General features: G+C 42.3%; 1 protein-coding gene across 7 annotated transcripts in view; it reads left to right on the plus strand.

Annotated features, from left to right (window-relative positions):
* GIT2 (GIT ArfGAP 2) overlaps positions 1-17,582 on the plus strand; it is a 460,714-nt gene that overhangs the window by 414,943 nt on the left and 28,189 nt on the right. For 3 of the 7 annotated variants that reach the window (XM_053702096.1, XM_053702097.1, XM_053702098.1), the window contains one exon: positions 4,735-4,860. The exons of 3 other annotated variants lie outside the window; for them this stretch is intronic. In XM_053702096.1, the coding sequence (XP_053558071.1) occupies positions 4,735-4,860 (126 nt within the window). Of the gene's footprint in view, positions 1-4,734; positions 4,890-17,582 lie in introns of all 7 variants that reach the window. One more of the 7 variants, XM_053702100.1, reaches the window with a different exon arrangement.

The raw sequence follows: 17,582 nt of genomic DNA on the forward strand, positions 1-17,582 counted from the left end.
GACAAGTGGCAGGAGTGAGTCTCCGCCCATTGAATGATTTTGGTCACTTCTTCCATCGCCAGGGAACTCCTTGTTCCCCCCTGATGGTTGATGTACGCAACAGTCGTCATGTTGTCTGATTGAAACCGTATGAACTTGGCCTTTGCTAGCTGAGGCCAAGCCTTGAGAGCATTGAGTATCGCTCTCAGTTCCAGAATATTTATCGGTAGAAGAGATTCTTCCCGAGACCAAAGACCCTGAGCTTTCAGGGGTCCCCAGACCGCGCCCCAGCCCATCAGACTGGCGTCGGTCGTGACAATGACCCACTCTGGTCTGCGGAAGTTCATCCCTTGTGACAGGTTGTCCAGGGACAGCCACCAACGGAGTGAATCTCTGGTCCTCTGATTTACTTGTATCGTCGGAGACAAGTCTGTATAGTCCCCATTCCACTGACTGAGCATGCACAGTTGTAATGGTCTTAGATGAATGCGCGCAAAAGGAACTAAGTCCATTGCCGCTACCATCAAACCTATTACTTCCATGCACTGCGCTATGGAAGGAAGAGGAACGGAATGAAGTATTTGACAAGAGTTTAGAAGTTTTGTTTTTCTGGCCTCTGTCAGAAAAATCCTCATTTCTAAGGAGTCTATTATTGTTCCCAAGAAGGGAACCCTTGTTGACGGAGATAGAGAACTCTTTTCTACGTTCACTTTCCATCCGTGAGATCTGAGAAAGGCCAGGACTATGTCCGTGTGAGCCTTTGCTTGAGGAAGGGACGACGCTTGAATCAGAATGTCGTCCAAGTAAGGTACTACTGCAATGCCCCTTGGTCTTAGCACCGCTAGAAGGGACCCTAGTACCTTTGTGAAAATCCTTGGAGCAGTGGCTAATCCGAAAGGAAGTGCCACGAACTGGAAATGCTTGTCCAGGAATGCGAACCTTAGGAACCGATGATGTTCCTTGTGGATAGGAATATGTAGATACGCATCCTTTAAATCCACCGTGGTCATGAATTGACCTTCCTGGATGGAAGGAAGAATTGTTCGAATGGTTTCCATTTTGAACGATGGAACCTTGAGAAACTTGTTTAGGATCTTGAGATCTAAGATTGGTCTGAACGTTCCCTCTTTTTTGGGAACTACGAACAGATTGGAGTAGAACCCCATCCCTTGTTCTCCTAATGGAACAGGATGAATCACTCCCATTTTTAACAGGTCTTCTACACAATGTAAGAATGCCTGTTTTTTTATGTGGTCTGAAGACAATTGAGACCTGTGGAACCTCCCCCTTGGGGGAAGCCCCTTGAATTCCAGAAGATAACCTTGGGAGACTATTTCTAGTGCCCAAGGATCCAGAACATCTCTTGCCCAAGCCTGAGCGAAGAGAGAGAGTCTGCCCCCCACCAGATCCGGTCCCGGATCGGGGGCTAACATTTCATGCTGTCTTGGTAGCAGTGGCAGGTTTCTTGGCCTGCTTTCCCTTGTTCCAGCCTTGCATTGGTCTCCAGGCTGGCTTGGCTTGAGAAGTATTACCCTCTTGCTTAGAGGACGTAGCACTTGGGGCTGGTCCGTTTCTACGAAAGGGACGAAAATTAGGTTTATTTTTGGCCTTGAAAGACCTATCCTGAGGAAGGGCGTGGCCCTTACCCCCAGTGATATCAGAGATAATCTCTTTCAAGTCAGGGCCAAACAGCGTTTTCCCCTTGAAAGGAATGTTAAGCAATTTGTTCTTGGAAGACGCATCCGCTGACCAAGATTTCAACCAAAGCGCTCTGCGCGCCACAATAGCAAACCCAGAATTTTTCGCCGCTAACCTAGCCAATTGCAAAGTGGCGTCTAGGGTGAAAGAATTAGCCAATTTGAGAGCACGGATTCTGTCCATAATCTCCTCATAAGGAGGAGAATCACTAGTGATCGCCTTTTCTAGCTCATCGAACCAGAAACACGCGGCTGTAGTGACAGGGACAATGCATGAAATTGGTTGTAGAAGGTAACCTTGCTGAACAAACATCTTTTTAAGCAAACCTTCTAATTTTTTATCCATAGGATCTTTGAAAGCACAACTATCTTCTATGGGTATAGTGGTGCGTTTGTTTAAAGTAGAAACCGCCCCCTCGACCTTGGGGACTGTCTGCCATAAGTCCTTTCTGGGGTCGACCATAGGAAACAATTTTTTAAATATGGGGGGAGGGACGAAAGGTATACCGGGCCTTTCCCATTCTTTATTTACAATGTCCGCCACCCGCTTGGGTATAGGAAAAGCTTCTGGGGGCCCCGGGACCTCTAGGAACTTGTCCATTTTACATAGTTTCTCTGGGATGATCAAATTCTCACAATCATCCAGAGTGGATAACACCTCCTTAAGCAGAGCGCGGAGATGTTCCAACTTAAATTTAAATGTAATCACATCAGGTTCAGCTTGTTGAGAAATTTTCCCTGAATCTGAAATTTCTCCCTCAGACAAAACCTCCCTGGCCCCCTCAGACTGGTGTAGGGGCCCTTCAGAAACAATATCATCAGCGTCCTCATGCTCTTCAGTATTATCTAAAACAGAGCAGTCGCGCTTACGCTGATAAGTGGGCATTTTGGCTAAAATGTTTTTGATAGAATTATCCATTACAGCCGTTAATTGTTGCATAGTAAGGAGTATTGGCGCGCTAGATGTACTAGGGGCCTCCTGAGTGGGCAAGACTGGTGTAGACGAAGGAGGGGATGATGCAGTACCATGCTTACTCCCCTCACTTGAGGAATCATCTTGGGCATCATTTTCTCTAAATTTTGTGTCACATAAATCACATCTATTTAAATGAGAAGGAACCTTGGCTTCCCCACATTCAGAACATAGTCTATCTGGCAGTTCAGACATGTTAAACAGGCATAAACTTGATAACAAAGTACAAAAAACGTTTTAAAATAAAACCGTTACTGTCACTTTAAATTTTAAACTGAACACACTTTATTACTGCAATTGCGAAAAAGTATGAAGGAATTGTTCAAAATTCACCAAAATTTCACCACAGTGTCTTAAAGCCTTAAAAGTATTGCACACCAAATTTGGAAGCTTTAACCCTTAAAATAACGGAACCGGAGCCGTTTTTATCTTTAACCCCTTTACAGTCCCTGGTATCTGCTTTGCTGAGACCCAACCAAGCCCAAAGGGGAATACGATACCAAATGACGCCTTCAGAAAGTCTTTTCTATGTATCAGAGCTCCTCACACATGCGACTGCATGTCATGCTTCTCAAAAACAAGTGCGCAATACAGGCGCGAAAATGAGACTCTGCCTATGATTAGGGAAAGCCCCTAGAGAATAAGGTGTCCAAAACAGTGCCTGCCGATATTATTTTACAAAATACCCAGATTAAAATGATTCCTCAAGGCTAAATATGTTTATATATGAATCGATTTAGCCCAGAAAATGTCTACAGTCTTAAAAAGCCCTTGTGAAGCCCTTATTTACTGTCTGTAATAAAAATGGCTTACCGGATCCCATAGGAAAAATGACAGCTTCCAGCATTACATCGTCTTGTTAGAATGTGTCATACCTCAAGCAGCAAAATTCTGCTCACTGTTCCCCCAACTGAAGTTAATTCCTCTCAACAGTCCTGTGTGGAACAGCCATCGATTTTAGTAACGGTTGCTAAAATCATTTTCCTCTTACAAACAGAAATCTTCATCTCTTTTCTGTTTCAGAGTAAATAGTACATACCAGCACTATTTTAAAATAACAAACTCTTGATTGAATAATAAAAACTACAGTTAAACACTAAAAAACTCTAAGCCATCTCCGTGGAGATGTTGCCTGTACAACGGCAAAGAGAATGACTGGGGTAGGCAGAGCCTAGGAGGGATCATGTGACCAGCTTTGCTGGGCTCTTTGCCATTTCCTGTTGGGGAAGAGAATATCCCACAAGTAAGGATGACGCCGTGGACCGGACACACCTATGTTGGAGAAATATATATATATATATATATACTGTATATATTATACTCTCAAATTGGACCATGTACACATCTTATGACCCTGCAAAATGCGCAGCCCTGGGTGCTCAAGAGCATTTACATCCAGCTGCACAGTTTCCAGAGACTCAGGCACTTAACCCCAGACAAGTCTAGGTGCAAAGCCCATAGGGAGCATTACAAAACAAATTAATCAACACAACCCACAGAGAAAGTCTGGCACTGTCTTGCAAGCACACAGCTAAGATTAAAAGCAAACATTGGAAGAGTTATTTACCACATCTGGCCAAATGGGTCAAGCCCAGGACCACGTCATGGTCTCTTCCCTCCTAAATCCCTATCTACAGCCATACAATGCATGCTCTCAATCAAACAAACTGGAAACCACACAAGGGTGCACAGGCTTTATGTAATCTCCGTAGACTCATACAAAACATGGAAATGGACTGAATTCTCACACTGAACTGGGTACACAGCCGATGATTTATTCATGTGAAAGTACAACACACAAAGATTTGTGCAAATCCATATCTTCGTGTGTGATGTGTCTCCAAAAGAGCAGAATGCTGCGGGCAGCCACATTCGACAGTGAGTGAAACTACCAAATGCACATATCTAGTGTTTATTGTCCTTTTAAGAATAAATCATTTACTAAGATGTCCATCTAAGTTAGTCTGTTATATTTACAGTATTTTAATGTGGTCTCATATATTTATTTTATGCATTTTACTAAATCTTTGTCCTATTCTTTTATTCAACTTTTGTTTTCCCCTTTCCGCACTCATCCTTTTTCAGGCCCTTTGAACGAGAAAGTGTGCGTCGGCTAAGGCATAGCCTTGGTTGTTTTAGCACATTGGTTCCTTGGGCAGAGAAGGCACCTCTGCAGCCACTGACCCTCCAGCAGCCTGATCCCACCTCCTGGTACTCTGGCCTCTGTCCCTGTTTCCCAGGCACAGTGACCTTTATTTCTTTGCTTGTCTTTCTCTTTGCGTCTAGGTATGTCCAGTGGTGAAGTAACACATTTAAAAATTAACTTTTGTGACTCAAGGCAGTCAATTGGACATATTTAAAGTGATAAAATATCATGTTTTGCTAACTGCAATTTTTAAATGCTTTCAATTGCATAGAATTTGCTATATTCTCTTCTACCACTGGTCAAACTGTGTACAAAATCTGTGTGTGCAAAATTGATATCTAATTACTTATTAATTTGGCTATATATTAACTATTCTCGGTTGTTCCATTAAAGTGAGAGAGATCCTGAAATCGGGTTTTAGAACTGCATGCAAATTGCCCACATAAATTGGGACACTGAGAGCTCCTAATTTAAACTGTAGGCATAGTATATAAATTACAATGCACACCATGTCTGACTGTATTGTAATTTTCTAGCCTCACTAGTACTATACTATGACATAAAACCTCACCGCCATGCACTGGTTGTACACTTTTTTGTTTAGTTGGAACCCAGGTAGTCTGATATACATTTGTAGGTCTATTGTGTCACCCAGAGGTGTATCAATGGGAATACACTGTTTCCAGCAGATGAAGCTGATGGATATCAATTAAAGGATACATTATAGTATCATTGAATTTGCACTCTTGATTTTTAATACTGAATGGAAAAACACTTAAAGGGACAGTCTAGTCAAAATTAAACTTTCATGATTCAGATAGGGCATGCAATTTTAAACTTTCCAATTTACTCCTATTATCTAATTTGCTCGATTCTTTAGATATCCTTTGTTGAAGGAATAGCAATGCACATGTGTGAGCCAATCACACAAGGCCTCTATGTGCAGCAACCAGCAGCTACTGAGCATATCTAGATATGCTTTTCAGCAAGTGATATCAAGAAAAGGAAGCAAATTAGATAATAGAAGAGAATAGAAGTAAATTAGAAAGTGGTTTAAAATGACATGCTCTTTCTAAATCACGAAAGAAAAAAATTGGGTTTCATGTCCCTTTAAAGGGATGCTAAACCGTTTTTTTTTTTCATGAGTCACATAGATAATGCAATTTTAAACAACTTTCTAATTTAATCCTATTGTCATTTTTGTCATTTTTTCTTCATTCTCTTAGTATCTTTATTTGAAAAGCAGGAATGTAAAGCTTATAAATCGGCCCATTTTTGGTTCAGCACCTGGGTAGTACTTGCTGATTGGTATCTAAATGTAGCCACCAATCAGCAAGTGCTACCCAGGTCTGAACCAAAAATGGGCTGTCTCGTAAGCTTACCTTCCTGCTTTTGAAATAAAGATACTAAGAGAGCAAAGAAAAATCATTAATAAGTGTAAATTAGAAAGTTGTTTAAAATTCCATGCTCTATCTGAATCATGAAAGAAAAAAATTGGGTTTAGTGTCCCTTTAAAGGTATTTACTTATGCCTACTAGTTATATACAAACTATGAACGGTGCTTTTTAATATTCCATTTATAGAAAAATGGAGACATGAAGGATCCAGCCGGCAAGAAGTCTTCATCCGGGCGGCCTCTTCTATCTTCGTCCATTCAGGATGGACCCGCTCCTCGCCGGATGGATGAAGATAGAAGAGGTTGTCTGGATGAAGATGGACGAGGCCGTCCGCATTAAGACTTCTTGCCGGCTGGATGGATCCTTCAAGTGAAACTTCAAAAACTGTAAGTGGATCGTCGGGGGTTAGTGTTAGGTTTATTTAAGGGTTTTTTTGGGTGGGTTTTAGGTTTATTTAAGGGTTTTTTGGGTGGGTTTTACTTTTAGAGTAGGGTCTGGGCAGTAAAAGAGCTAAATGCCCTTTTAATATATGCCCATACAAATGCCCTTTTCAGGGCAATGTGCAGCTTAGGTTTTTTAGATAGGGGTTTTATTTGGGGGGTTGGTTGTGTGGGTGGTGGCTTTTACTGTTGGGGGGTTGTTTGTATTTTTTTATTATAGGCAAAAGAGCTGATTTCTTTGGGGCAATGCCCAGCAAAAGGCACTTTTAATTGCTATTGGTAGTTTATTGTAGGCTAGGATTTTTTTTTATTTTGGGGTCTTTTTTTTTTTTTTTTTTGATAGGGCTATTAGATAAGGAGTAATTATTTTTTTATTTTTGATACTGTGATTTTTTATTTTTTGTAACTTAGCGTTTATTTTTTTTGTAATTTAGTAATTTTTAATGGTAGATTTAAAGAGTATGGTTAGGTTTTTATATATGTAATAGTTAATGTAAATGGTAGTTTAATGTAATTTTAGTATAATAGGGTAGGTTAATTAATAGTTTAATATAGTTTAATTTAATTCTACAGGTAAGTTTAAATTTATTATAAGATAGGGATGTTGTAATTTTAATGTAAAGTTAGCGGGTTGTTAGGTTAAGGGGTTAATAGCTTAATTTAGTTTATGGCGATGTGGGGGGCTGGTGGTTTAGGGGTTAATAGCTTTTAGGGGTTAATACATTTATTTAGTTGTGGTGGGGTCCGGGAGTGGTGGAATAGGGGTTAATACTTTTATTTAGTTGCGGTGGAGTCCGGGAGCGGCGAGATAGGGGTTAAACATTTTAGTATAGTGGTGGTGTTTAGTGACAGTGTATAAATAAAGTTGGTAAAAAGCTGAATAGCATGAGATCGATGACAGCTAGTTAACAGTCCGCTGCTTATTGCCCCGTACTTGGTGCGTGGCTTTTTGACAGCTTTTTTAACAAATATGGAGAATGTATTCGGGTCTGCGGCCACGATGTTAGGCATGCGTATTGGTGCCGTTGAATGCAAGAAAGTTGACGGCTTGATAGATGGGCCTAAAAGCCTCTTTAAAATTTAATTTAAACAAACTAATTTTTTGGTGCCTTGTTTACATGAAACTACAGGTCTGCACCAAGGAACCAGATGACTGACTAAACTCCCAGCAGTGTTTTATCAGAAATAACAAAAAAATATCCTTTAACTTCCTCTATTGAAAGTGCCAATACTAGAAGTATAGCCTTGATGGTGATAGATTTAGTAAGTGGTAGTGATGTGGGAGGCCAGGGGTTTAGGGGTTAATACATTTATTTAGTTGCGACGGGATAGGGGTTAATACTTTTATTTAGTTGCGGTGGGGTCCGGGAGCGGCGGGATAGGGGTTAATAACATTATGTAGGTGGTGGCGATGTTGGGGCAGCAGATTAGGGGTGTTTAGACTCGGGGCTTATGTTAGGGTGTTAGGTGTAAACGTAACTGGTTTTCTCTCTAGAAATCAATGGGATATCTGGCAGCATCGAACATAAGCTTTCGCTGCTTTCAGACTCCCATTGATTCCTATGGCATCCGCGGCCTCCAGGGTGGAGGATTGAAAACCAGGTACGCTGGGCCGGAATAGCCGCGAGCGTACCGGCTAACTATTTGATGTCAAATAGTGCCGAATGTCTATTCGGAACATCTGTAATGACGTAAGCATCGATTTGTGTCGGTTTGAGACCGGCGGATCGTATGTTACGTCACAGATTTCAATTTTTGCCTGTCTGTAGGCTTTGATAACCAGGTTAAATCTAGCTCGCCACAATTACGCTGCGGAATTCCAGTGTATTTCAGGTTGACGGCTTGATAAATATCCCCCTTTGAGTCTTTCTCATAACAGCCACAGTGATAAATACTGCACTGTGAAAAATATTATTATTGTACTTTATTTTTTAAGAGCCAACATATTCTGAAGCGCTGTCCATGGATAAAACAATTATACAATACTTGTAAGACACAGGACAAAATTTGACAAACAAATACATGCAGAATTCAGGGCCCTATTCCAGTAGGAACTTATAAATCTAGAATGGTAGGAGGGTGAGGACTGCACAGGTGAAAATTATGTTAAAACAGAGTTGGATTACGGTTGTTTTAGGTAGGTGGTATTAATTTGTTACTGAGTTTGGTGGTAGGCTTCCCTAAACAAAAATGTCTGTAGGGAGCATTTAAAAAGAAGGCAGATTGCATGGCGTCCTGAACTAGGCCTTCAGGATTAAGCAAGTGTGTAGGCATACAAATATTTAAAATATAATCTTTATGGGCATGGATTAATGGGACTCCTCCAAAATTATTAATGGTGATGATAAACCTGAAAAATGCATATCTGCATATTTCATCTGCCACAATTCATCAGCATTTCCTCAGACTTACTATAGGAATTGCCTACTTCCAGTTTCTTTGTCTTCCTGTAGGGTTTCCAAAGTGTCAAGAACATTAACAAATGTCCTAGTAACTTGTAATGTAGGGCCGGATTGGGCAGCCGGGATACCGGGAAAAATCCCGGTGGGCCGCCGGCTCAGCTGGGCTGGTGGCATGGCTGCTGTATATTATTGCAGCTTAAGCTATTGCGGCGATCCGTGTAAGTTATTTTAATTACTAAGTAACTTCACTGTTCAGTTCAGTTTTTTTTCAACTGTTCAAGTATTTTTTTTATTATATTGTTGTGTACCCTGCCGGCCTGCGCTGCCCAGCTGCCCGCTACCACCATGATGATGTGACATTATGTGGAGGGAGCCTCAGAGCGGCTGCGTGCGGCCGTTGCATCATCATCAGTCACTGTCAGTCACTCAGTGTGTTAGCAGCCAGGCGGCGGGCGGCTACGGCACGTTAGGTCACGTGTGAGTGCAGAGTGCAGGCAACGTTGACTGTGTGGGAGCAGTCAGTCTGAGTCTGAAGAGACAGAGAGTGAGTTGAGACTCAAGAAGACCTCACCTGACCTGACTCGAGTGAGACCTAGATCAGAGAGGGAGACGGGCCGACGGCGGGAAGGAACTTACTTCAGGAGGACAGCGGGTGGCCAGCAACTGAGTCTGAGTAGTTGGAAGTTGGAACTTGTAAGTAAGTTACTAAGTTGGAAATTTTATTTTTTTATTTGGCATTGCAATGGGCACTGGCAGTGGGCACTTGGCAGGGGGCAGCCAGCAGGCACGCCGCACGCAGGCATCACAGCAGGCTGCAGGCCAGCAATGGCAGCAAAGCAGAGCAGCAGTGCAGCACTGGTCTGACTGACTGACTGTCCTGAGTGAGCACTGCAGAGAGGCAAAGGCAGCATAGCAAACAACATCGTGGTGGTCGGTCAGGAGTCACTCAGGGGCTTTCACATTCATATAAAGGAAGCCAATATTAATAAAAATTACTTTTAGATTATCTCTCTTTAATCTAGTTTAATTTCCATTTAATTTGTACAGAACGCACCATTTGTAATCCTATGTACTTTATACAGTCTGTAAAATGTAAGCTAAAACTCTTGTAATATTGCCAGTATTGTGTACTGAAGACCATTTTGATTAAACTTAAATGAAGGGGGCAAAGAACAAAAAAAGCACTAAGCCCAATTATGTGCAGCAAGAGAGAGAGCTCCTTAGTGTACAAATTACCTGAACATAATTTGAAATATGATGGGCCATTAAAACAGTAAATCACAGTATTTGAATATTAAGACCATACCTCCAGCAGTGGGGAGTGTATATGTATCTATATGTGTGTATGCATGTATTAATATGTGTGTATGTATATATGTATATGTGTGTATGCATGTATTAATATGTGTGTATGTATATATGTATATGTGTGTATGCATGTATTAATATGTGTGTATGTATATATGTATATGTGTGTATGCATGTATTAATATGTGTGTATGTATATGTGTGTATGCATGTATTAATATGTGTGTATGCATGTATTAATATGTGTGTATGTGTGTATGTATATATGTATATGTGTGTATGCATGTATTAATATGTGTGTATGTATATGTGTGTATGCATGTATTAATATGTGTGTATGTATATATGTATATGTGTGTATGCATGTATTAATATGTGTGTATGTATATATGTATATGTGTGTATGCATGTATTAATATGTGTGTATGTATATATGTATATGTGTGAATGCATGTATTAATATGTGTGTATGTATATGTGTGTATGCATGTATAAATATGTGTGTGTATGAATATGTGTGTATGTATGTATAAATGTATGTATGAATATGTGTGTATGTATGTATAAATGTATGTATGAATATGTGTGTGAATGTATATATGCACTATATATGTGTGTATGCACGTATAAATATGTGTACAGTATGTGTGTATGCATGTATGACTGTGTGTATTTATGTATGTATATGTGTGTATGTATATGTGTGTATGCATGTATGAATATATGTGTGTGTATATATATATATATATATATATATATATATATATATATATGTGTGTGTATGTATATGCATGTGTATGTATATATGTGTGTGTGAATAGATGTAGATGAGTATGCATGTATATGTATATACCCTGCAGTATCAACTTCCTCAATCACTCTGAAAGCCAATGAAAGTATGTATATATGTATGCCAGCACGTATATATGTATATATCTATGTGAGTTGAAGGGAAAACCAGATAGAGCATAGTTGGCTTGCTTGGAGGGGGCGTGGCTAGGTTGGAGGGGGCGGGGTTGGGCCTTTCTATACAAATTTCCAGGGCTGGTCTGATTTCCCAGTCCGGCCCTGTGTAAGGCGTTAAAGTGTAAATCATCTGGAATTCCTTAGAAAAACTTGCTCGCAAACTTCAAGATGTTTGTCTTTTCTAAGCGAAGCTAGATGTTCAGTTCAAGAACTAAGTCACCTGATTCCTAGCAAGACCTGTTTCTTGAAATTTGATTTTCTGGCAAATTTCCACAGCCCAACAGCGCGTAACTGATTTTTTTTTTTTAGGAAAACGATCTTTAACAATTCCAATAATAAGTTTACAATGGGCCACATTGTGTGGAGTACTGATACAGGTTGGTAGTTTAATTCTAGAGTTTGAGAAAGTAATTTTGAAGCATCCTCTATGTCTGACATCACAGAATGGGACCATGAATCTGTTTGTACCTTTAGTTTACACAAAGTAAACCATGAATAATACTAGTGGATTATGTGCAACCTTAAAGAGTAATTTAATTGAAAGCCATTGGTCAACAGATGAGTTATTAATGCCAATAAATGTGTTTCAACACAGAGCATTGAACCTAGCCCTCCACTTTGCAAATTACTTGGAAAATAACATGATGAATGTCCTCATTAACAATCATGTAACTGTTAGTTACATGAGATGCATTTGTTACATGAGATGGCAGAAATTCACCATCTGGGCATTACCCAAATCCACCTGCTTGGATACAGCAATTGCAAGGCAAATTATCTCAACAGGCAGTAGATTTTGCATGGATCATGTAGTCTGATATGCCTTCAGTGGATAGGCTTGTCAGTCACCTCCCTCTCCCAGAAATATATACAGTAGATAACTTCACCTTTAAAATAGGATGTTTCTCTTTCTTAAATGCCCAGTAAGACAGATAGTAGTGCTTATGCCCTGACAGCATGACTCCCTCTTCTAAGGAGGACTGTGGAAAAACACTGGACTCTTCTTTAAGATTTGCTCTTTTATCCATGTATGCAAGTCTTGCAACTCACAGTAGGTCACTGTGAAAAAGTGTGGATTTTCTTCTTAAATGGAAAGAGTCCACAGCTGCATTCATTACGTTTGGGAAATAAGAACCTGGCCACCAGGAGGAGGCAAAGACACCCCAGCCACAGGCTTAAATACTCCTTCCACTCCCCTCATCCCCCAGTCATTATTTGCCTTTCATCCCAGGAGATTGGCAGAGAAGTGTCAGAATTTTTGTTTTTTTTGTCTCTTATGGAGGGTAGTACTCTTCGGCATGGGACAGGAGTTTTAAGTAGTCTTGTCAGTCTCTCAGTGAGGACTTGGATGAAAGTTAAGAGTCCTGAGATGCAAGGAGAGTCTTTCTGCGAAACCATCACGACTCATGTTAACAACTCCTCAAGCAATCAGCTTTGTCTAACTTGCTCCGCTGTCTGCTTTCTTCTCTCAAGTCCATAGCGGAGGCAATGCTACTATCCGTCACACTTGAAAGGCTGTGTTCCTGTTCCACGGCGTAGATTCCGGTAAGAATGTTTCATTTTACTTTATTTCTGAATGTACTGTAATGTAAATGTTTTCCTGAGAGGCTACCACCTTGCGGGTCTAACTTAACATAAGGGTCTCAGTGAGTCTCTTTTAGTATCTTGGAATCTAGGGTTAATATCTCCTGAGGGGGCTTATTGAACAGGGGGGTTTATAATCATGTTTGTGATTCAACCTGCTTATGTGTGAGGTTTATGGGCTCGTGGTTTGGAACATTGAGGCCTTTGGAAGTGATGCAGCCTTTTGGTTGGGCGCGCTTTTTTAGACTGTATGGTTCACCTTGTGTTCGGGCGTGGTTACGTTTCGTTTTCCATTTCCGCATTCCCGACCGTGTGGTGAAGGAAAAATTCTAGTTCGCAGGGGTCTGGATATGGTGAGTGCCTAGGGTTGCCACCTCGGCCATGTTTTCCTGGACACTTATGAGTTACACATGCTGCAGGGAGGAACATGATTAGTGCTATCCAGGTTCACTAATTGTGTGCTGACCAGGGGTGCAATTCATGTTCCCCTCTGCACACCCTGCAGCATGTGTAACGCATAAGTGTCCAGGAAAACATGGCCGAGGTGGCAACCCTATGAGTGCCCCAGCCATTGTGGGTGTCAGGTGCCGTTTTTGTTTTATTACTTTAGTCCATATTTATATATCCTCTATCCAGTTATGGAGGATTTTGATGCTGAGACTGTGCTAATTTCAGATTCAGTTATGGAGGAATCTGATACTGAGACTATTTTGATTTCAGATTCTGTGTCCGGTGACGAATCCAGATTGGCCTCATTGACACATGTCAACCAGTTTTGTTCCGTATGCCATATGAGAGCACCTTGTTGCTCGGGCCCAGGGAATCAGGGGACAGCTGAGCCATCTGCCTCTGGGGATCCTGCCCTCCGAGAGGCGAGTTCCCTACCAATTCATACTTCTACACTTGTGGGTAACCCAGTTTATGATTCCTCCATGCAGGGTGGCGTGTTCCCCCCCCCCCCCCCCCCCCCCCCCCCGGAGGTTGCAGCAAGTTTTCGCTTCCACATAATGTTGGCAATTGTTCATTTGCAGAGTCCAGACGTTTATTTGACAATGTTCTCGAGCCCTATTGTCCCAGGCCTTCTGCCTTGGGGAGGGCCTCTACAGTTCCCCGTCGGTGTAACTGTTCCTGAGTGTTGTGCCTTTCGTTACAGGATTGCGTGCCTTCGCGTATTGCTCAGACATGTTTTTCAGTTATTGAATGACCCTATCGTTACCAGATACAGGAATTTTCAGTCTGCTAATTCGAATGGTGCACCTCATTAGACATGTGGGGATGAAGTAATCTCCTGATTGTTCTTTGAATGAGATCTTTCCCAGTTTTTGAAAGATAGAGCTCCGTTGGCTGGTCCTGCTGGTAGGCCTGTGTCTTTTTGGGCGTTAACCTCCGGGTTACCTTATATTTTATCTGTATCTGATGGGATGTCTTTTATTTGTTTTTTGTTTCCTTCAGGAACCTTCTGGGATTGATACTCTTTATTACTTCTTCGGAAGTTGTTTTGGACACGTTAGTCCTATGTTAAAAATGTCTGTTTTCTTTTTTCCCCTATGAGGGAGAATTTATGCAGCTTGCTAATTAAGACCCTTCGTGCAGACTGGTCTTGTCGGGTTCATTCGGTCTTGCGGCTGTTCAGACACGTGGCGCTGTTCTGCTCGACTGGTTCGGTAGAAGCTCAGAGTGCTCAGATTATCATTGGTTTTCATGTTCAACTAAGCATTCAAGAGGACCTGTGTGTCCGTGAGGCGGGAAAGATTGTTTCAGTCCTTATAGCCTTCAGTCATAGATGACCGGGCAGGAGAGTTTTCCGCTGCGTCATTTTATCTGATATCTGATCTCATAAGAACCTAGAGTTCCCCCCCCCCATGCGGTGGAGGGTTTAGCGCCCCTTTACCACATTTTGTGCGGTTTGACCTTCAGTTTTAGGGCTCTGGATTTGTCCTTTTGGGCTTGATCCAACAGCTTGTACAGGATAGCTGTCTAGCATGCGGAAGATTTACAGTTCAAAACCTGTTGCAGCTCTTGACACCTTGCAAGTGTACGCGTAAGCGGTTTATAGTTTTTCTAGATGCAGCTCTTACTCTTTGACATGTAAGTTATATGAGAACTTTGGGTCTTCTTTCATTATCTCCGGGTGAGTTGGATCTCCCTTTAGGCCCTGCTAAAAGGATTTTTTTACTTCAAGGTATCCCTTGGTTTTCCTGAGGCTTTGAGAAGTCTCTTCATCGACTTCTAGCCTTGCTCCTTGGAGCGTTGGACTTTAGCTAGGGGTGGTTCCTTCCGTTGGTAGGGGTTTTTGAGTTTTTCTCGCTATCTGGATTCTCTGGATATGCATCCATATCCTTTGTGTCTGGCTTTTTGACCAGTTGGGGTGTTTAGTTCTAGGGTAGGGTTTGCCTGAACTATTAGGTGCCTGGACCTGTTTTTCTCCCTGAGAATTCCGGTTGCTGAGGCTTCGCTTGGCTTTTTTCCTGACCCAGTCCTGGGTTGTTTTGGAATCTTGGATCTCAGGGCTGATCGGGTGTTCCACGGTAGTGGGTACTTGGGCTATGTCCTTGTTCCATCTTCCTGACCTGGTCATGGTTGGCCAGGTTTTCAGAGTATGTATTACTCTCTGCAACAGAGTAGCCCATGTCTTCTAGTGGTTAGCTGTGTGGCTTGCGCCTCAAGGGTTGTTGGTTCATACCCAGCTGCTGGCGCTGGATGTTCAATTTCTGGTGCACCTTAGGGTTGCATTCCCCTGGTCAGCTTGCCCGTGTACCCGTGGATTCCCTGCTCTACAGGCAAATGGATTGGCTGTGCCACTGCTTGGCAAGCTACTTGTAGGGGGTTCCTTTTCTTGGACATTTGTATTGGGGATTTATTTTCCCATTAGCCGGTGGTTTCGGGCCTTGAGGGCAGTTGTTGCCCTTCCGGTCTCATCCCTTTTCTTTAGGGGATATTCTCCTCCCTAGGGAGATAGTCCTTTCTTAGGGCTTCTCCTGGATGGGAGGTGGGATAGGTTCCCCCTGGGGTCTTGCTGACTCCAAGTCAGATTTATTAGGCTTTTATTTTGAAAGATCCTTAGGTCTATGGCCTTCTCATCTGTTTCAGAGTTGAGTTGTACTCGTACTCTGTGGGGATGGCTGTGCTATCCTTACGCTGGTTTCTGTACCAGTTTAGGGATTCTTCTGTTCCCCTGTTTTGAATCCCTGAGGCTGGGATGGTCCAGCTGGGTGTGGGTCTGCAGGTCGGGATGGCCCTGCCGTCTAAGGCGCTGTGTTCGGGTCGCAGTCTCCTCTGGATGTGTGAGCTTTGTTGAGTCTATCCTGTTAGCTCAGTCTGCTAGGATATAGAGTTTCCTTTCAACTTGCTATATTGATTTCAGAAGAGGGTTTACTCTTTCTGAGGGTATACTCTCCTCCTCGGGGGCCTCGATTGAGGTTTTTGTGTCCCCTTCTTAGGGAGCTGTGTGTAGGTCTGGCGGGTTAGGTTGCCTGGAGCGTGCCCTCCATCTGGGGGTTGCTTTTGTGGTCTGTTTCTTGCTTGACTGCTTCTTCTTCCTCGCAAGTACCATCTGTGTCGTCCTGTTATGGACTCCGTGTTCTTTAACTTGGGGTTTTTTGCCTGGGTCTATTACACATTTTTTTGATGGTCGAATACTTTGGTTCAGACGCTGGGAGGACTTTGCCTCTTCAGTTGCATTCAGTGCTTGCAGGATGTTAGAGAGACGTCTGTTCTGTCTCTGTGCCCAGTCTTATCCCTGGTTTCGCCTGGTATAGGCGTGGCCTTCTTTCCCTGTTTGGGCCCATTGGGTCTCTGTGAGCTGGGCTCACACTTGGAGGTGTTCTTTTTTGTATTAGGGGACCTTTCGGTTTCCTCTGTTCTTCTTTGCCTTGTTCCCTTGGGGGTTTCGGCCGTCTGTTGGGCGACGGTGTCTCCTGGAGGACTGTTGGCTCAGTCGAGTCTGTTTTGCGGTCTCTAGTTTGGCTCTGGACTAGCTGTAAGTCAGTGTCCTTGGGGCTTTTCCTTTAAAAAAAATTCTCGGCTTCGGACAAAGCGTTTTATTTTTATTGGGTAGAGGTTCAGGCCTGGTGCCCTCAGTATGGGCCGCCTATTGTACCCTCCCGTCTTGGCATTCAGTGTCCTCTATAGCTTGGGTATTGTTTTCCAAAAAGTAATGAATGCAGCTGTGGACTCTTTCCATTTAAGAAGAAAAACATAAATTATTCTTACCTGATAATTTCCTTTTCTTCTGATGGAAAGAGTCCACATCTCCCCACCTGTAATTTTAAGTGGGGCGTCCTTATTATTCTTCTGGCACCTTTCACCCTGATATTTCTTCTACTGTTCCTTGTTCCTCGGCAGAATGACTGGGGGATGAGGGGAGTGGGAGGAGTATTTAAGCCTTTGGCTGGGGTGTCTTTGCCTCCTCCTGGCGGCCAGGTTCTTATTTCCCAAAAGTAATGAATGCAGCTGTGGACTCTTTCCATCAGAAGAAAAGGAAGTTATCGTTTAAGCATAATTTATGTTTTTCTGGTCCAGTGTTTGGCATACTTTTGTGAAGTATTAAAGTGTGCACATCTTTTGTATGTATTGGTGTTTGGGATGTCTTTAGGCATGCAGTCACATGGAATTTCTTTTGATTCAATAGATGTTTGAATTTTTTCATAAAGGTTTCATCTTCACTTCCTTGAAAGTTCAAGCCTCAGCG

Source organism: Bombina bombina, chromosome 2 (genome assembly GCF_027579735.1).
Source record: "Bombina bombina isolate aBomBom1 chromosome 2, aBomBom1.pri, whole genome shotgun sequence".
NCBI classification, from domain to species: Eukaryota; Metazoa; Chordata; class Amphibia; order Anura; family Bombinatoridae; genus Bombina; species Bombina bombina.